Here is a 21,584-nt window from a genome sequence, read left to right on the forward strand (position 1 = left end):
ATTAAAAACATTATGGACACTTACCACGCTGCATCTTGGTCCGATCCTTACTCCTCTTCAGATGAAGAGGAGATCTGCCGTTACAAAATGTCTGTTCTACCATAAATTACAAGCATCTAATTGCAGCATTACTGCAAAAATGCAAGAGGCAAGTGTAGGAAAGTAAGGAACTTGTCTGTTGGCCCTGCATTAAAGACCAAAATTGGGTAACGGAGATTGTGATAAATAAAAAAGTATACCAGTTTAATTTGAGGACCAAAACATTGACAGCTGTGCCATATAGATTGCAAAATAGTTGGAAAGAAATGTTTGATGCACCGATTTCATGGCACATGGTTAATGAACTGATACACAAAACGACGCCATAGTTGAAAAATTTAAATGATAAAAAAATTATTTCAAACAATAGAATAGATTTTACTGCGAAGAGACAGAATCCTTAGATAATTTATTTTGGTACTGTCCATATGTAGCTTGCTTTTGGTCGCAGATTCATTAATGGCTCAATAATTGCAACATTTACCTGGAGCTAACTCTGTAAATAGCACTACTGGGTGAATGAGTCATAGCCAATCGATCAATAATATAATAGTACTCTGAGCTAAACAATTTATCTTTCATTTACAATCTTAACAAACTATGAGAATAGAAAGGTTCAGAACTTTTGTGAAACATCACAGCACAGTTGAAAAATATATGGCAAATAGAAATCAATCTGGATGGTGTTCAGAGATGGGAAGGGTTGAATGGAGCTGAAGGGTAGGACTAAAATTAACAAGATAACTCATGTAAAATATACTGTTAACGTAAAATGTATATAGGTTAAGAACTTTTGTGAAACAGCACAGTTGGAAAATATATGGCAAATAGAAATCAAAGCTGGTTGGTATTCAGAGATATTCAGATATTCAGAGATAGATGGGAGAGGTTGAAGGATGGGACAAAAAATAAACAAAAAATCCTATATATTTTATATAACTACATACTCATTCAGACGTGCTAGCTAGAACTGAAATACTTGCAAGACTTCACACGCTGGTGGCGGGAAAATTAAACCACTGGCTGGGTCAAAAATCCATACCCCAAACTTAATAAGCCAGCACCAAAAACCTAACCTTGCTGTATTTACAGAAAACATCCCAACTATTGACCCAATGCCTGCAACATAGCTATTGGATCATCCAAACAACCCAACATGTTTTTATAGTATAAGTTACATCTCAAAGACATGCATACAAGAAGCCTTGACCTGTCTGGTGCACTCATATTTATCTGTACTCAGTTTGATTGAAGGCATCAATCTGTCTTTTTGCCTGGTAACAGATTGCTTCTAGAAAGAGAGAAGGAACAACACATGATCAAGATGAGCTAACTACTTATTTAAAACCATGAAAGATCTTATTGTTCCAAAGAGTGAATGTACAGTGCCTTGCAAAAGTATTCATTGTTTTTCCTATTTTGCTGCATTACAACCTGTAATTTAAATGGATTTTTATTTGGATTTCATGTAAATGACAAGTGAAATGAAAAAAATTACTTTTTAAAATTAAAATAAATAAAAAACAAACAAACAGGAAAGTGGTATGTGCATACGTATTCATCCCCTTTGCTATGAAGCCCCTAAATAAGATCTGGTGAAACAAATTACCTTCAGAAGTCGCATAATTAGTTAAATAAAGTCCAGCTCTGTGCAATCTAAGTATCACATGATCTGTCACATGATCTCAGTATATATACACAGCTGTTCTGAAAGGCCCCAGAGTCTGCAACACCACTAAGCAAGGGGCACCACCAAGCAAGCGGCACCATGAAGACCAAGGAGCAGCTCTGCAAACAGGTCAGGGACAAAGTTGTGGAGTAGTACAGATCAGGGTTGGGTTATAAAAAAATATCTGAAACGTTGAACTTCCCACGGAGCACCAATAAATCAATTATTTAAAGAAATGAAAAGAATATATAACAAACCTGCCAAGAGAGGGCCGTCCACCAAAACTCACGGACCAGTCAAGGAGGGCATTAGTCAGAGAGGCAACAAAAAGACCAAAAATAACCCTAAAGGAACTACAAAGCTCCACAGTGGAGATTGGAGTATCTTGTCCATAGGACCACTATAAGCCGTACACTCCACAGAGCTGGGCTTTACAGAAGAGTGATCAGAAAAGCCAATTGCTTAAAGAAAAAAATAAGCAAACACGAAGGTACTCTGGTCAGATGAGACTAAAATTGGTCTCTTTGGCCATCACCCCGAGAACACCATCCCCACAGTGAAGCATGGTGGTGGCAGCATCATGCTGTGGGGATGTTTTTCATTGGCAGACACTGGGAAACTGGTCAAAATTGAAGGAATGATGGATGGCGCTAAATACAGAGAAAGTCTTGAGGGAAACTTGTTTCAGTCTTCCAGAGATTTGAGACTGGGACGGAGGTTCACCTTCCAGCAAGACAATGACCCTAAGCATAGTGCTAAAGCAACAGCCGAGTGGTTTAAGGGGAAACATTTAAACGTCTTGGAATGTCCTAGTCAAAGCCCAGACCTCAATCCAATTGAGAATCTGTGGTTTGACTTAAAGATTGCTGTACACCAGCGGAACCCATCCAACTTGAAGGAGATGGAGCAGTTTTGCCTTGAATAATGAGGAAAAAATCCCAGTGGTGAGATGTGCCAATCTTATAGAGACATACCCCAAGCGACTTGCAGCTGTATTGCTGCAAAAGGTGGCTCTACAAAGTATTGACTTTAGGAGGGGTGAATAGTTACGCACGCTCAAGTTTTCCGTTTTTTTTGTCTCATTTCTTGTTTGTTTCACAATCAAAAATATTTTTCATCTTCGAAGTGGCATGTTGTGAATATCAAATGTTACAAACACCCTGTCACGCCCTGGTCTTAGTATTTTGTGTTTTCTTTATTTATTTGGCCAGGCCAGGGTGTGACATGGGTTTATTTTGTGTTGTGTTTATGTATGGGGTTTTTTCGTAGGTTTTGGGATTGTGGCTTAGTGGGGTTTTCTAGCATAGTCTATGGTTGCCTGAGGCGGTTCTCAATCAGAGGCAGGTGATTCTCGTTGTCTCTGATTGGGAACCATATTTAGGCAGCCATATTCTTTGAGTGTTTCATGGGTGATTGTTCCTGTCTCGGTGTTTGTTGTTCACCAAATAGGCTGTATAGGTTTTCTCATTCCATTCGTTGTTTTTGTATTGTTCGCTTTTCTTCATTATTAAAGATGTATATTATTAACCACGCTGCATTTTGGTCCGACTCTCCTTCGACGGAAGAAAACCGTAACACACCCAAAAAATGTATTTTAATTCCAGGTTGTAAGGCAACAAAATAGGAAAAATGCCAAGCTACTGTATGGGCTACATTTATGAGAATAATAAATAGATTTACTTACCTTATCAATCTTGAAGACAACACACTCATTTATCACTCAAAAAAGTTTTATGACAGTGCACCACAAACATATTTCCAGGGTGTTGATGCATCCTCATCCCAGTACAGCCTCTTCCAACACCATGGGTAAGGGGAGGGTATCCATCTGCAAAAGTGACATTTTGCTTTGATGTCAAATAAACTCATAGTGTTGCTAGCTAGCTACCAACCTTAGCTGTTGTTCTAGCTAACATGCTACTGAACCATGACACTAGCATATTGGTATTAAAAAACAGCAATGTATTCACCTAAAAAAAATACATGTTTAGGAAAATCATTAGTTAGCTAGCTAGCTAACTATCACATGAATTGTGCAAAAATTATATATAATGTTAGCTAGCTAAGTGCTAGCCAGTCAGTCAGTGGCACTGATAGATTGAAACTGGTATCAACAAAATGTGTTTCACTCTATCCCATTAAAACATGACTTTGCTATTTAGCAACCATTTGAGCTAATAAAATGTGAAAGTTTATTAAGAAGTTTAATTAAGTTAGACACTCACCGGACAACTTTGGTAGGTAGCTAGCTACCTAGATAGCTTGGTTTCCATTTTCAAACAGATGTTTCTTATCTCCTTGATTGGTCATGAACTAGTTGCCCCATGTTTGGCACAGATTGAAACTGAATCCTAAGAGAATTTTCTGCCAGAAAAAAAACTCTGGCAAACTGTTATTGTTGTCAAAGGTTTGCCGCAGATTCACCACGTGGAAAAAGTTTGCAAACTTTTGGCAACATTTCATGGCACACCTTTTAGTTCATTCATTTTCGTAAGGGCTGGTGTGGATTTACAATCTGCAGTGTACAATTCTTTATAGAAGTGGGATAAACTTTGATTAATTTTGGTTCTGAAAGTAATTCGCCCTGTTTTAGATTCAATAGTTGCTATATCAGCTAATTGATTATTACTGTGTAGCTTGGGGCGATTAACATGGAAGTACTGGTTGTCTAACTCAATGGATGGTAAATTCTGCTATCCATCTTATCAATAAATTAAGTTCTGTCTTGACTTTGGAAAAAGTAATAGCTACCTGGTCTGAATTTCGTATGTATCATTATGATTAACATATCATCATTATGATTATATGTTTCAATGCATGCCAACGGAACTGGAACCACGAGCTCGTTGTCTCCCATGGTTGACGTATGTCTGGAGTGGCGCAGGGCCTAGAGCTGACGGGACAGACTGAGGTATCCATTCAGCGGGGCTAAAGAAAGTGAAAGTGTAGACACAATGTCATGCACTCACTCACTGACACACACACACACACACACACACACACCGTTCAATGACTAACATCCATTCTCATTTAACAAACAAGAAAGATGTAAAATTGGGAACTCAGATGAAAAATTCTGTATGTTCAGTTCAGAAACTATAATGGCCTCTTTCTTATGTTAATTATGATTTTATTAATAACTGTCTTATATACGGATATATACCATCTTATATCATAATATGATATAACACATGGCATCTCAACTCATTAGTTCAATAAGTGCTCTCTAATTTCCCCAAATTCCACAGTGGGTAGGAGCAAGTCACAGTTGCGCTCGCTCAGACATCTATGGAACTTCTAAAGCCCCAGCTAAAGAAATGTCATCTGTTTTTTTACCGAGTGCCAAGAGCAACACTGGGCTTCTCCCTGGGCCCTGCCACAGGGATCAATTCCCCTCGCTTGATGGAGAAATGGCAAAGTTTGTTGTTATTACTTTGAAGATTCCTGTGGTTTCCTCTTACTGCATTGGGTTTGTCCATGAGGGCCGCTGTGTGATTTAAAGACAGAGGGGGGAGGGAAGAAGGCAGAAATGTTTAAAGTATTTTTAGTTTCTCACTTCTCCTATTTTTTGCTTCCATTGCGCAAGATGTTGAACAATATGTGATCTGAGTTTTCAACACGGGTCGTCGGAGTGGCACAAGAATGTTGAGCTTAAGCCTAGGCAATAGTTGAGAGAGTAAATGCAAGTCTTCAGCTCCCAGACAAGGTTTAGAAACTGAACCACCTCTATTACAATTCATCCCCCCTCCACCAATGTTCTGTGCAAGATTCTGTGCAACTTCCATGGTGAGTTTACTGTGAACACTGAGACTGTAACCGCTTTAAGCTACAGTTTTAACAGTGGCCATGTTGGCTACTGTGGCTATTTAACAGAGGTGTGGACTCGAGTCAGACTCAAGTCACAAATATGATGACTTGCAACTTGACTTTGACTTTAACACCAATGACTCGTGACATAACTTGGACTTGAGCCTATTGACTCGAACTGACTTGATACCCTCCCCAAGCCCAAATATTAAAAATGAAGCTATATAAAAAAGTGTGCAGTGCACACTATTTTCCACCATAATTTGCAAATAAATTAATAAAAAATCCTACAATGTGATTTTCTGTTTTTTTTTCTTCTCATTTCGTCTGTCATAGTTGAAGTGTACCTATGATGAAAATTACAGGCCTCTCTCATCTTTTTAAGTGGGAGAACTTGCACAATTGGTGGCTGACTAAATACTTTTTTGCCCCACTGTATATTTTTTAAAGCATTCATGATTTGTGTAAATGTAATATACTAACTATTACTCTTGTTAAAAATATGAAATGGTATTACATTTGGTGAAGAGAACATTATGGCTTGTTTAGGACTCGAAACTCAAAGTTTAGGACTTGAGACTTGACTACGACTTGCCTGTCTTGACTTGGGACTTGACTTGGAACTTGTAAAACATTGACCTGGTCCCACCTCTGCTATTTAATCATAGTGTAGTCCTACCAGAGAAAATGCATCCCATAACATTTTAACATAGAAATAGCTGTTCTATCATTCAGCCGCAAATGTGGGGTGTTCAATGTAGGTCTACATTCCATGACTTTTGAGGGAAAAAAACATTAATCTGTTTATCCACTTGTCCTTCAGACAAGGAGGTGACTGAAAATGTTGTGTTTGATGCAAGAAACCACTTTACAAAATGAAATGCATTATCATTCCTATACCATTATTGCAGAGAATCAGACAAATCATGCTACCCCCTGCCTATTGGCTACTTAGCTTATTCAAGCCTGTCTCAATATACAACACTGCACCTTTAAGAAAAAAAAGAAGCTCTTTACCTGACTCACTTTACAAAGATGTCTCAAAATGTACACGTTTTGTGCTCTTGTAAGAAGCAATCACTCCCCAAATTATCTACAACTTGGCTAATAACTCACTAACTAGCAAAGGATAGAAAAAAAACAAGCGCATCCACTCACGACCGCTCAAGCTGTTAACACAGTCCAATTAAGAAATAAATCTCTTGCATAGTTTTTTTTTCTTTTTCGGTATGTTGCATTGAAAGTGGCTGATATTGCTTTGATTCAATCACAATTGCCAAAGTAAAGGGAAACGTTGATAGTGTTAACAGGGAACACTCCAGAATGGTGGGTACCAACCTTTTCTGGGTCAAGACTACGGAGTCAAAATGCAAGCACAGATCTATCGCTCAGATGTATTTAACATGACTTAAAAAACATAAGCCTACGCAACATTAACCAATTTAAAACAGAACTGTAGCAATGAGGTTTGAGCAGTAAGCTATAGGTCCAATACATTATCACTGCATACTGGCTTTGCTTTAATTTCACTGCCAATGAATGCATTGTTGTTCAGGCAATTAAAAAAATAGAAATATTTCAAAATGAGCTATATGATCACACCGGTAATAGATCCATTGTTGTATTTCTTGTGAGGCACAGCTGAGTGAGCATACATTTAAATAGTTGTCTTTTTATTTTACTGGGCTGATGGTGCCTGCATCTGATGGTCAGTCTCAGCAGAGGGAGAGAACAGCTGACTGAGGGTCCGCCTATCAATATCACTCCGCTCTCCCTTTCCTCCAGTGACCAAAAAAGGACATGGACTTCCAGCTGATTGCGTAATTTGAGTCGCACTTCATTATTTCTGCCTCATGGACAATTTAATGTTGTTACTCCTGAGAACAGAGAAAGTGAAATATTCCTCCATATTAAAAAAAGACCCAGGCCACTAATAATAACAACAACGCAACCCTATAGATACAATTTCATACCATTTATTACTGCTGGTGTCACGCCTTGGTCTTAGTATTTTGTGTTTTCTTTATTTATTTGGCCAGGCCAGGGTGTGACATGGGTTTATTTTGTGGTGTGTTTTTGTATTGGGGTTTTAGTAGGTATTGGGATTGTGGCTGAGTAGGGTTGTCTAGGAAAGTCTATGGCTGCCTGAGGCGGTTCTCAATCAGAGTCAGGTGATTATCGTTGTCTCTGATTGGGAACCATATTTAGGTAGCCCGGGTTTCACTGTGTGTCTGTGGGTGATTGTTCCTGTCTCTGTGTTTGTTGTCACAAGATAGGCTGTATAGGTTTTCACATTCCGTTTGTTGTTTTGTAGATTTAAGTTATTTCATGTATCGTACATTTTTTCATTAAAGAACATGAGTAACCACCACGCTGCATTTTGGTCCGACTCTCCTTCACCACAAGAGAACCGTTACAGCTGGGGTGCTTGTTGTAGCGCTGAGTGGAAATACAACACACATTTTACGGCTTATGAAAGTGTTGAATACAAAGTGTTGACAGTGCCGAGTTAGAACTTAAACATGAACTCGTTCATAAAAACAGCATCTCTTTGCTGTATTCGTTGACAGTCTCACTCCAAGTCATGGTTTTAAACGTTTTGAAATCTCACAGTATCATCTTTGGTGTAGCTTTCTTTTATGCCTGCTACATTACTGCAGACATGGTGATCTAAGCCATCCGATTGGCCAGGGGTAAGCCTATAGCACACTTGATTTGCTCTCTGGGCTCACTGGGAAGGCAGTTTGTACTTTCAGACACATGAAATGGTTCAAAATGGCAACAGTTTGTCTCCCCGGAGTGCAGAGCAGCTGAATTAGGGGCACATACCACCAACAGTTTTTTACAGAATGTTTGTCGAGATCGACTGATTTGTGACCACTGCTCCAGAAAGTCTAGTGAAGTTCAATCTCGTGCTTCTCTCTGTGGGCTGATATTTCTCTGTGGTAGTCCCACACACATAAAAGACACATACCCATTGGACCTCCGCTGCGTCCTCCACCTTGGGCAGCATCAGGGCTGGAGGCAGAACCTCGGCCTGCAGGATGACCTGTAGGTCAGCATTCGCCAGGCCGCTGGACACTGAGTTGACCCTCACACACTTCTCTGTCCTGCCCAGGTCCAGCTCTGCCAGCATCCTGGGGATGGTCTCCCTTGCCTCTGTCTTGAAAAGGAGACAAAACAAAGAAAATAGTCCATTATTACCTAGGAGGATGCTGGACGCAGGGGGAAAGAGAGAGAGACAGAGAGAGTAATATGGATGAAGGAGAGAGTAGGAGAGATTGAGAAAGAGGGAGAGAGGCAGAGAGAGAGAGAAAAAGAAAGAGTGTAGCTGTCAGCTTTGCATCAGTCCAGCGTTAAGGGAATACTGCAAGATTTTGAGTTTAGGCCTTAGGTTGTTTATCTACTTACCCAGAGTCGGAACTCATGGATATCATTTGTATGTCTCGGTGTGCAGTTTGGAGATTATTGAAGATAGCAAGCATTATAGCCCAATTGCTGGAAGTCTCCCGGTACAGTATCCAGGTCCTCTCACATGCAGGTGAATAGACCTAACCAGGGGTTGGAACAAAAATGTTTTTCCATTTGTTTTGTTCTGAACAGAACAATATATTTTTTTGTTCCATTCCACTGTTCTGACCAGCAAAATAAAGCTCTGAACCAGTTTGAACACCAAAAAAGTACTAGTTTATATTGTTTTTTTTTCTGTTAACTTTTTAAACCTCTGAAATCTTATTTTGCTTTACATTTAGCTTGACATTAAACTACAATCATGCAGTGCAGATAGAGCAGCTTGCTATGGAGTGGGCAAGCTATAGCGCAATGAGTTGTTAAACATGCGTGATGGAAAAACAAGTGTAGGGCGTGAGATGTAAATTACATTTTGTGGGTGGGGCGAGAGCGAGAAGGAAGAGGCTTGGCTTGAAGCTCTGGGCATCTTGTGATGACATATATTATCTGAATTAGGCCTGAATGGAGGAACGTTGAATGTCTTTGAACTTCAGAATTGGCTTAACGTTGGACCAGAGAAGCTCGCAAGCTAAGAACCTTGTGTGTGCAGAGTGGCACCAGAATTAAAAATGTCTTACCTAATAAATGCAACATGAAATGTGATAACTACAGTATTCCTAGTGTCCCCAGTATCCCTAACTAGCATTGAAAAAGTTAAACCATTATTCTCCAAATAAAAATCTCTCTCCCTATCTTCTGAATCACGCTTGTAATGTCAGTAGGCTAGAGCTATGCTTCGGAGGGGGAGTGGCAGGTAGTCTACACACACCCACACTGCAAAGATATTCAGCTGGCAGGCAGGCACTGGAAGAAGTTTCTGATTGACAGAGAGAGGGCTTTGCCTAGGCGGTTTATTGTGTTTTTGTGGAACTGGAAAAAGATCCCCAAAATGTAAAAGAATGTTATTAACTGGTTTCCAAGCTTTAAAAATAACGATTCTGTTCCCGGAACAGTATAGATCACTTTCGTTCCTGGTTATGATTCTGATCCTTGAAAAATGACGTTATTTTCCGGTTTTTGGTTCTGTTGCCTGAACCGGGTCCAACCCCTGCTTCTAATTACTCCAAAATTGGGTGCTTGGTCATTTATAGTCTTACAAAGCTAAACATAGCAAACAATATATATATATATATTTTTTCACTGATAATATTAAGATTCTATCCACTTCCTCATTCTTTCCCCATTGTCGCATAGAAATGTATAGGGGATCGCAATGTTGCATCCGTCCCATTATGGTGTCTGTGAGCGCACGGGTAGATACCATGTTGTGATGACCAAATTACCTACCACCAAGTTTTGGAGTAGTTAGAAAGTCTATTCCCCTGCTAATGAGAGTAGCTAGCTACCTGGGTGACTTCCAGCAATTGCGCTACGATAACGATATGCTAATGATAATAATGGTATCCATGAGTTCGTTTGACTCTGGGTAGATAAAGTAGATAAACCACCTAAATTGAGAAATCTTGCAATATCGCTTTAAAGCTTAACCTAAGAGCAGGGTTGGGGATTTTGTGATCAAATCCATGTACTGGATGTGTACCGCATTGCTCAGCCTAAAACTACTTATGAAATGGTTTTCTATAGTATTGAATAAGTGAAAGCAGGTATTTTATCAACAGACCACAGATAATAATGGGGGACTGTTGGGTAAAAACACAAAGATGAATCCTATAATGGCAAGTCGCAATAGACACTCAGATATTTATCAATGTCAGTTCAACCCTATTTCCCAGCATAAAAGCTGTATATGCAGTCTAATCTCGTTCCCAGACACTTCCGCCCAAATGCGCAAAGAGTCTGGTGGACCAACACGGCAAACTTGGCCTTTGTTAGCCAATAGAAAGATCGGGAGCATAGGCAATGAAGAGGTTTGATTAATCTGGCCCGGGCGAAGGCAGGGAGGGAGGAGCGCCCTCCTCAAATCGAACAGTAATCTGCACTGCTCGGTCATGTTGTCAACGAGGCAACATGGTGCATCGCCCAGAAACATACAACCCATTCTGTATAAAATACATTTTTGAATTTTCAATCTAGTTTTCATTGGTAGGGCAGATAGTGTTATCATAAGCAATCACTTTTGCATGGGAAAACAGAATCCTACTCATTACTAAACGTGCTTAATTACGTCTCTTTTGTTTTGAGCCAACTTCACCGTCAGACAGAGCTTATGCCTGGGAGGCAGCCCGGTTCATAATCAAATGCAATCAACTTTCAGCCCGTGCAAAAAACGCTTACACCGGCGCCCGGGTGAGATTATTCGAACCCCCTCCCTGGCTTAATCTACCAACCAATCATCTCCCACAACACCTTCCCCCTAACTTGTATGTGTATTCCATACATGTCTTGCCTCCACTTGGACACACACCTCACAGTTGTGTGATTTGCTCAAATTAAATGACAAATACTTTACTCAGTAAGGTCACTCCCACTAAGGCCAACTTGAATCATTGATATCCAACACTAGCCTTGGGATGAGGTTATATGCAGCCTGCATTTCACAAAGATAACAAAATAACATAACTCATTTTGGGTAAACTGCACTCCGATTTTTATTTGAGACTGTTTTATAGAAAACTCATTGTCCATTGAACAACATAACAGCTATTGTAAATAGATAGAAAAGGTTTCATAAAGTGTCTGCCTCTATTTTCAGAGTATTACATCAATCTAGAGAAAATGGTGTGAACTCATCAAGAGATATCTGTCTCCCAAAAGAGGGTTGTGACACTTACGCAACAAGGTACAGCTCACTCTTCATAAATTAGGGTTCAAAGGTTTTCCTGGTGAAGTCAAGTGATCAGGAAAACTCAGGACCCTAATGATAAGACTGCACAGCACAGCACACATTGAAAGCCTCTCCAGTCGCTTATGAAGTCCCCAAACAAGCAGAGCCATTGTGAAGGGAGGATAAGGGAGGAGGGAGGAGAAATGAAAGATAAATCACCAGTCCCTACATCTATCTGTGACACAGTAGCCTGCAGATTCAAACCAGATGGAGGGAGGGAGAGACGGATGGATGGAGGGGGGCAGAGTTGGAAGGCTTTCTGGGAGAAATGTGTTGTAAAATAAGCAACATGAGGAAATGACGGTTTAGGACTTGTCAGGTCAGAGGCGGGGGACTGTGTGTGTGTGTGTGTGTGTGTGTGTGCTTGTGTAGATAAGAGGTGGTCATTAGCTAGCCTTCTGTGCCTGTCAGATAGAGTGATGACCCTGGTCAATAGACAGATGAAGAGAAGAAGGGGTTATGAGGGGAGAGAGAAACTTGAATGAGCACCTTAGGCCAGGTCAACCTGGTTTCAGAAACTGTACATACATGCTGACATACAAACACACACTCAAGCACAAAGCCCAACCGTTCTAACCCCACACCAACTATGGGCACTCTTCGGTAGAGTATTGTATAGGACTGTGGGTTCCTAATGGTGTGTACGAATCTGTGTCTCCGTTTGACCACTGCTGACCTGCTACTCTACCCACTTCATTATGAGATGTTCACTCAGAAGGGCCTACTCGCTATCTCTATCTTTACTTGTCCGACGTCACACACACACACACACATACATACACACACACGTTTCTTCTCAGTGTGTGCGTGCACACCGGTGCGGTCGGTCTGTGTGTTGTGAGAGACTGTGACTAAGGCGTATTCCAGCCTAAGACAGAGATCACAGTGCACCCCTTCTCAACTGATGAAATAATCCATTATGTCTCAGCCAAGACGGCAGAATAAAGGCAGACATCCCCACAAACAGAGACCAGATGACTCCTATGAAATCAGTGCCAACTTTAAAAAATACACTTTGTTAAATAATTTAATTAACAATTCATATTAAAAAGTGATGATGATACTCAGAACTGCTTGTACACAGTTCTAGTCTCAAACACACACACACAGAGAGCGAGAGAGTCAGTGAGAGACTTGCACATGCAGACAAACGCACACAGAGAGAAACACAGAGAAACGATGTACCAGTCAAATATTTTATATTTGTGATTCTTCAAAGTAGCAACCCTTTCCCTTGATTAAAGCTTTGCACACTCGTCATTCTCTCAACCACCTTCACCTGGAATGCTTTTCCAACAGTCTTAAAAGAGTTCCCACATATGCTGAGCACTTGATGGCTGCTTTTCCTTCACTCTGAGATCCAACTCATCCCAAACCATCTCAATTGGGTTGAAGTCGGGTGATTGTGGAGGCAGATGTTCAACATATTCCACCTGCTAATTGAAATTCATTCCAGGTGACTACCTCATGAAGCTGGTTGAGCGAATGCCAAGAGAGTGTGCAAAGCTGTCATCAAGACAAAGGATGGCTATTTTGAAGAATATCAAATATAACATCTATTTTGATTTGTTTAACACTTTTTACTTCCTGATTCCAAGTGTTATTTGATAGTGTTGAGGTCTTCACTATTATTCTACAATGTAGAAAATAGTAAAAATAAAGAAAACCCCTAGAATGAGTAGGTGTGTCTAAACTTTTGACTGGTAGTGAACAGAGACATTCACTCAGACACAGACTGAGACACAGGTCAGCTAGAGAGAAATGGAGACATGAACTGCTGTCTCAGCCTCCCTGCCCAGTGATGCATAGACACTCCTGACCAAACAAAATGAATAGCCACTGGTAAATCAGTTCATCATCAGAAAGCCTCGTTTATAACATTCTCTGATAAAACGCAGACAGGAGATGGGTGAGAGTCTCCAGTGGCCAAGTTCAAGGCTGATATACTGCCGGGCGGTGTGGATAAAACCACTTTCATGTAACAAGAGACGCAGACGGTCTTTCTTTTCTGTATTTTTGTGGCTTTGAGACGGTGCATTACTTCTGAAACAGAGACGCTTGGCTGGCAGGCAAAAGGAGCTCAGTGGACACACAGGAACACCCCCCCCCCCCCCCCCCCCCCACACACACACACACACACACCTTACATACACGCCTCTCCTCCATTCCTTTTCCCTCTTTCTTTCTTTCTTTCTTTCTTTCTTTCTTTCTTTCTTGCAAATTGACAGAGGGAACATTCCTGTGGACATGTCCTCTTCTGTGAGCGCCGGTACTCTGAGCTTGAATAAAGCACTTTGAAACGGGACATCTTTATATTAATGGACGGCCGTCCTACAAGTTTCTTCAAAGACCCCTCCCCAATCGCCTGGCCTCCCACCGGGTGCTCCCCCCAAAACACCGGCTCTCACTCCTCCTTTGAGTCCCTCCATCATCCTCATCATTAGAGGCTGACACACGCAGGCAGGCCGGAGACACACACTCGCACACAAACACAGATTTGCTTTTTAAGTGTATAACACCTGACCTTTCTATGCGAGAGGGCAGCTCTTTAACACACACACACACAATGTGTCCTACAGAGTGGTATGTACACTACACAGTATGGATGAATATCGCTTTACGCACATCACACAAGCCTGAAGACAGACAGGCATGCCCTACATTCTTCACCTCCTAGGCTGCATCAGTCTCTACTGTATACAGTATATTTTATTTTATCACTCAATATAAAATTGATCTCAATACATTGTTTGTTATAGACTGAAAACAGGTTTGAGTTGGGAGTTGGTGCAAACATTCTGAAAATATGATTATGTTTGAGATATCTGGCAAATGTAATATTAAATAAGCTCTACACTGTTGCAAGAAGATTGAAAAAGGGGGCAACTGGCATAAATGTTGTTCTCTCATGAATACTTATATTATATTTTGTTAGAGTAACAGGCAATGAAGAAATGTCTGAAAATATAATCTAAATACTACTTTCTAAAATGAATGGATTCACATACAAGGCATGAACTTAACTTAAAAGCATTATTCTAACCATGTCCCAAAAGCCCATGGGGTGGGGGAAAGAAAGAATGAAAGAGAGAGAGAGAGAGAGAATGAAAGAGAGAGAGAGAGAATGAAAGAAAGAGAGAGAGAGAGAGAGAGAATGAAAGAAAGAGAGAGAGAGAGAGAGAATGAAAGAAAGAGAGAGAGAGAGAGAATGAAAGAAAGAGAGAGAGAGAGAGAGAGAGAATGAAAGAAAGAGAGAGAGAGAATGAAAGAAAGAGAGAGAGAGAGAGAATGAAAGAAAGAGAGAGAGAGAGAATGAAAGAAAGAGAGAGAGAGAATGAAAGAAAAGAGAGAGAGAGAATGAAAGAAAGAGAGAGAGAGAATGAAAGAAAGAGAGAGATAATGAAAGAAAGAGAGAGAGAATGAAAGAAAGAGAGAATGAAAGAAAGAGAGAGAGAGAATGAAAGAAAGAGAGAGAGAGAGTGAAAGAAAGAGAGAGAGAGTGAAAGAAAGAGAGAGAGAATGAAAGAAAGAGAGAGAGAGAATGAAAGAAAGAGAGAGAGAGAATGAAAGAAAGAGAGAGAGAGAATGAAAGAAAGAAAGAAAGAGAGAGAATGAATGAAAGAAAGAAAGAGAGAGAGAGAATGAAAGAAAGAAAGAGAGAGAATGAAAGAAAGAAAGAAAGAAAGAGAGAGAATGAAAGAAAGAAAGAAAGAGAGAGAAAGAAAGAAAGAAAGAGAGAGAATGAAAGAGAGAGAGAGAGAGAGAGAGAGAGAGAGAGAGAGAGAGAGAGAGAGAGAGAGAGATAATGAAAGAAAGAAAGAGAATGAAAGAAAGAAAGAATATCTCAACACAGTAGTTCAGGATCAAATAAGAGAAATATCAATGAATCTTAGGCCCTTTTGTAAGCATCTAATATGTTAGGATACAAACCTGAGTTATTGACCAATAGTATTTCTGTAAAGTTAACCTCCAATCAGATATCAGACCTACATGATGTAACCACTGCTTCTCAGAGGCGTGACAATGGGAATTGGCAAAACCAACACAGAGAATGCTGAATTCATAAGACAACAGAGTAAATTCTTGTATACAGTTGATAAGAAGAATCATTTCGGGGCTGACCTACGTACACAGTATAGAGACAAAGTAGAGTCGCAATTCAACAGCTCAGACACGAGAGGTATGTGTCAGGGTCTACAATCAATCACGGACTACAAAAGAAAACCAGCCCCGTCGCAGACCACAATGTCCTGCTCCCAAACAAACAAAACAACTTCCTTGCTCGTTTTGAGGACAGTACAGTGCCAACGACACGGTCTGCTACCAAAACCTGCTGGCTCTCCTTCACCGCAGCCAACGTGAGTAAAGCATTTAAACGTGTTAACCCTCGCAAGGCTGCCAGCCCAGACGGTATCCCAAGCCGCGTCTTCAGAGCATGCGCAGACCAGCTGGCTGGTGTGTTTACGGACATATTCAATCAATCCTTATCCCAGTCTGCTGTTCCCACATGCTTCAAGAGGGCCACCATTGTTCCAGTTCCCAAGAAAGCAAAGTTAACTGAGCTAAATGACTACCGCCACGTAGCACTCACCTCTGTCATCATTAAGTGCTTTGAGAGATTAGTCAAGGATCATATCACCTCCACCCTACCTGACACACTAGACCCACTCCAATTTGCTTACCGCCCCAATTAGGTCCACAGACGACGCAATCACACTGCCCTAACCCATCTGGACAAGAGGAATACCTATGTAAGAATGCTGTTCATCGACTACAGCTCAGCATTTAACACCATAGTACCCTCCAAACTCGTCATTAAACTCTGGGTCTCGACCACGCCCTGTGCAACTGGGTCCTGGACTTCATGACGGGCCGCCCCCAGGTGGGGAGGGTAGGAAACAACATCTCCACACCACTGATCCTCAACACTGGGGCCCCACAAGGGTGCGTTCTCAGCCCTCTCCTGTACTCCCTGTACGTGGCCATGCACAGGGAGTGACTGCGTGGCCATGCACGCCTCCAACTCAATCATCAAGTTTGCAGACAACACCACAGTGGTAAGCTTGATTACCAACAACGACGAGACGGCATACAGGGAGGAGGTGAGGGCCCTCGGAGTGTGGTGTCTGGAAAATAACCTCACACTCAACGTCAACAAAACAAAGGAGATGATCGTGGACTTCAGTAAACAGCAGATGGAGCACCACCCGATCCACAATACAGTGGGGCAAAAAAGTATTTAGTCAGCCACCAATTGTGCAAGTTCTCCCACTTAAAAAGATGAGAGAGGCCTGTAATTTTCATCATAGGTACACTTCAACTATGACAGACAAAATAAAATAAAAAAATCCAGAAAATCACATTATGGGATTTTTTATGAATTTATTTGATCAAAATGAACGGTGAGCAAAAATCTCAGAACCACACGGAGGGACCTAGTGAATGACCTGCAGAGAGCTGGGACCAAAGTAACAAAGCCTGCCATCAGTAACACACTACGCCGCCAGGGACTCAAATCCTGCAGTGCCAGACGTGTCCCCCTGCTTAAGCCAGTACATGTCCAGGCCCATCTGAAGTTTGCTAGAGAACATTTGGATGATCCAGAAGAAGATTGGGAGAATGTTATATGGTCAGATGAAACCAAAATATAACTTTTTGGTCAAAATTCAACTCGTCGTGTTTGGAGGACAAAGAATGCTGAGTTGCATCCAAAGAACATCATACCTACTGTGAAGCATGGGGGTGGAAACATCATGCTTTGGGGCTGTTTTTCTGCAAAGGGACCAGGACGACTGATCCGTGTAAAGAAAATAATGAATGGGGCCATGCATTGTGAGATTTTGAGTGAAAACCTCCTTCCATCAGCAAGGGCATTGCAGATGAAACGTGGCTGGGTCTTTCAGCATGACAATGATCCCAAACACACCGCCCGGGCAACGAAGGAGTGGCTTCGTAAGAAGCATTTCAAGGTCCTGGAGTGGCCTAGCCAGTCTCCAGATCTCAACCCCATAGAAAATCTTTGGAGGGAGTTGAAAGTCCGTGTTGCCCAGCAACAGCCCCCCCCCAAAAATCACTGCTCTAGAGGAGATCTGCATGGAGGAATGGGCCAAAATACCAGCAACAGTGTGTGAAAACCTTGTGAAGACTTACAGAAAACGTTTGACCTCTGTCATTGCCAACAAAGGGTATATAACAAAGTATTGAGATAAACTTTTGTTATTGACCAAATACTTATTTTCCACCATAATTTGCAAATAAATAAATAAAAAATCCTACAATGTGATTTTCTGGATTATTTTCTTCTCATTTTACCGGTCATAGTTGAAGTGTACCTATGATGAAAATTACAGGACTCTCTCATCTTTTTAAGTGGGAGAACTTGCACAATTGGTGGCTGACTAAATACTTTTTTGCCCCACTGTATTTTTATGAACATAATCTTATTCATTCCTTTACAATTGAGTGTATAAGTTGTTGTTAGATTACTTGTTAGATATTACTGCATGGTCAGAACTAGAAGCACCAGCATTTCACTACACTCACATTAACATCTGCTAACTATGTGTATGTGACAAATACAATTTTAATTGATTTGATTTTTATTGGAGTCCACCTGTGCTAAATTCAATTGATTGTACATGATTTGCAAAGGCATACACCTGTCTATATAAGGTTCTACAGTTGACAGTGCATGTCAGAGAAAAACCATGCCATGAGGTCAAAGGAATTGCCCATAGAGCTCAGAATCTTCCCCAGAGGCTCAGATCTGGGGAAGGGTATCATAACATTTCTGCAGCATTGAAGGTCCCCAAGAACACAGTGGCCTTCATCATTCTTAAATGGAAGAAGTTTGGAACCACCAAGACTCTTCCTAGAGCTGCCCACCGGGTCAAATTGAGCAATCGGGGGAGAAGGGCCTTGGTCAGGGAGGTGACCAAGAACCTGATGGTCACTCTGACAGAACTTTACAGTACTTCTGTGGAGATGGGAGAACCTTCCAGAAGGACAACCATCTCTGCAAAACTCCACCAATCAGGCCTTTATGGTAGAGCAGTCAAAGGTGCTTCAATAAAGTACTGAATACTTACAGTACAAGTCAAATTTTGGACACACCTAATTCAAAGTTTTTTATTCATTGTTACTATTTCCTACTTTTTAGAATAATAGTGGAGACAGCAAAACTGTGATATAACACGTATGGAATCATGTAGTAATCCACAAAGTGTTAAACATATTAAACAAAACAGCCTTTTGCCTTGATGACAGCTATGCACTCTCTTGGCATTCTTTCAACCAGCTTCATAAGGTAGTCAACTAGGATGCTTTTCCAACAATCTTAAAGGAGTTGGTGAGCACTGGTTGGCTGCTTTTCCTTCACTCTGTGTGGTCCAACTCATCCCAAACCATCTCCATTGGGTTGAGGTTGGGTGATTGTGGAGGCCAGGTCATCTATTGCAGCACTCAATCATTCTCCTTCTTGGTCAAATAGCCCTTACACAGCCTGGAGGTGTGTTGGGTCATTGTCCTGTTGAAAAACAAATGATAGTCCCACTAAGCACGAACCAGATGGGATGGCGTATCACTGCAGAATGCTGCGGTGGCCATGCTGGTTAAGTGTGCCTAGAATTCTAAATAAATCACTGACAGTGTCACCAGCAAAGCACCCCCACATCTCCTCCTCCATGCTTCACAGTGAGAACCACACATGTAGAGATCATCTGTTCTCCTACTCTGCGTCTCACAAAGACAAACCAAAAAACTCAAATCTGGACACATCAGACTAAAAGACAGATTTCCACAGGTCTAATGTCCATTGCTCGTGTTTCTTGACCCAAGCAAGTTTCTTATTCTTATTGGTGTCTTTTAGTAGTGGTTTCTTTGCAGCAATCCGACCATGAAGGTCTGATTCACACAGTCTCTTCTGAACAATTGATGTTGAGTGGCGTCTGTTACTTGAAGCATTTATTTGGGCTGCAATCTGAGGTGCAGTTCTGTATTTGTATTTATTATGGATCCCAATTACTCTTCCTGGGGTCCAGCAAATTTAAGGCAGTTAATACAATTTTAAAATGGACTATTTCTGGCTGGTAACTCTAATGAACTTATCCTCTGCAGCAGAGGTAACTCTAGGTCTTCCATTCCTGTGGCAGTCCTCATGAGAGTCAGTTTCATCATAGCACTTGATGGTTTTTGCGATTAGGATTTTCGGATTGACTGACCATGTCTTAAAGTAATGATGGGACTGTCGTTTCTCTTTGCTTATTTGAGCTGTTCTTGCCATGATATGGACTTGCTCTTTTACCAAATAGGGCTATCTTCTTTATACCACCCCTACCTTGTCACAACACAACTGACTGTCTCAAATGCATTAAGGAAATAAATTCCACAAATGAACTTTTAACAAGGCACACCTGCTAATTGGAATGCATTCCAGGTGACTACCTCATCAAGCTGGTTGAGAGGATGCCAAGAGTGTGCAAAGCTGTCATCAAGGCAAAGGGTGGCTACTTTGAAGAATATCAAATATAAAATGAATTTGGATTTATTTAACACTTTTTTGGTTACTACATGATTCCATATGTGTTATTTCATAGGATTGATGTCTTCACTATTATTCTACAATGTAGGAAAGAGTAAAACAAAGAAAAACTATTGGATGAGTAGGTGTGTCCAAACGTTTGACTGGTACTGTAGCTGGAGAGGTATAGAAGGGGAGGAGGGAAGGGAGAATCCATCCATTCATCCCCCAGTTACACTCATCTTTTCCCTTCTCCGGCCATCCCTCCTCCTCTCTCCCTGCATCCCATAACATACGTAGTGATGTAGGAGGGAAAAAGGGAAGGGAGAATCGATCCATCCTTCCTCTCTTTTTCCAACTCCCTCCCTCCCTTCATTCCCTAGCACACATGGCGGTGTGGGGGAGTGAGAATACATCCCTCCCTTTTACTCCTTTTTTCTTCCTTCCATCCCTCTCTCTCTCCCTCTGTACAAAAGCACATGTAGTGCAGGGCCGTGGGTCAGCCAGGGAAAACAAAGGGATTGTAACAGGATAATGAGAGAGGGAGAGAGGACCTCTGTGTTCTCTCTGTTCTCTCTTCCTCAGCGTTTTATGATCCCTCTCTCTTTCTCTGAACCCCTAGCCTCAACCCACAGCATCTGGAGCATGTGTGTGTGCACGACGTGTGTGTGACTCTGTCCCAAGAGGTGAGGGCCAGAGAGGGATGCTAGGAGTACTCAGTATTGCATCACACACAGTGTGCTGAAGAATTACCCCACACACTACGAGGAAACCCCCATCTACTACCATTCCAGAAGAACAATCCAAGCCATAGACAATCATTCAATTGTTTGCACCTTCCACTAATTCTTAGCCCCCACCCCACACATGACTGTGGCAGGACGCCTGCCGCTTAACCCACATACTGATAGGACTAACACACACACAAGCATACATGACATGCAAGAAAGCACACACAGGTCTTTGACAGGCAGATTGGTTTGGCAAAGACAGGGTGTGTGTATGATCTCGTTGGGGCAGGATCTATTTTCTGGGTGAGCGGCTCAGATTATTTTGTGATTCTTGGCAGGTTGGCTGGGAGTTTCTCGCAACTCTACTAGGCTCACTGAAGAGATCAGGGGCACACATACACACAGATATCAGTGCATGCACAAACACACAGCCGCAGACAAGGTCACGCACACACAGAGACACAGACAGACACACACACAGAGGATTGATCCCAAGTGTCCCATCTGTCAAATAAATATTAATTA

The 21,584-nt window shown here is 41.4% G+C and overlaps 1 protein-coding gene across 2 annotated transcripts in view; it reads right to left on the bottom strand.

The window, feature by feature from the left end:
- The window catches only part of clybl (citrate lyase beta like), a 205,087-nt gene that overhangs the window by 89,420 nt on the left and 94,083 nt on the right, over positions 1 to 21,584 (bottom strand). For both annotated transcript variants that reach the window (XM_031793171.1, XM_031793168.1), the window contains exon 3: positions 8,490 to 8,678. In XM_031793171.1, coding sequence (XP_031649031.1) covers positions 8,490 to 8,678 — 189 coding nt within the window. The remainder of the gene's footprint in view (positions 1 to 8,489; positions 8,679 to 21,584) is intronic.

The sequence above is a fragment of the Oncorhynchus kisutch genome, linkage group LG2 (assembly GCF_002021735.2).
Source record: "Oncorhynchus kisutch isolate 150728-3 linkage group LG2, Okis_V2, whole genome shotgun sequence".
NCBI classification, from domain to species: Eukaryota; Metazoa; Chordata; class Actinopteri; order Salmoniformes; family Salmonidae; genus Oncorhynchus; species Oncorhynchus kisutch.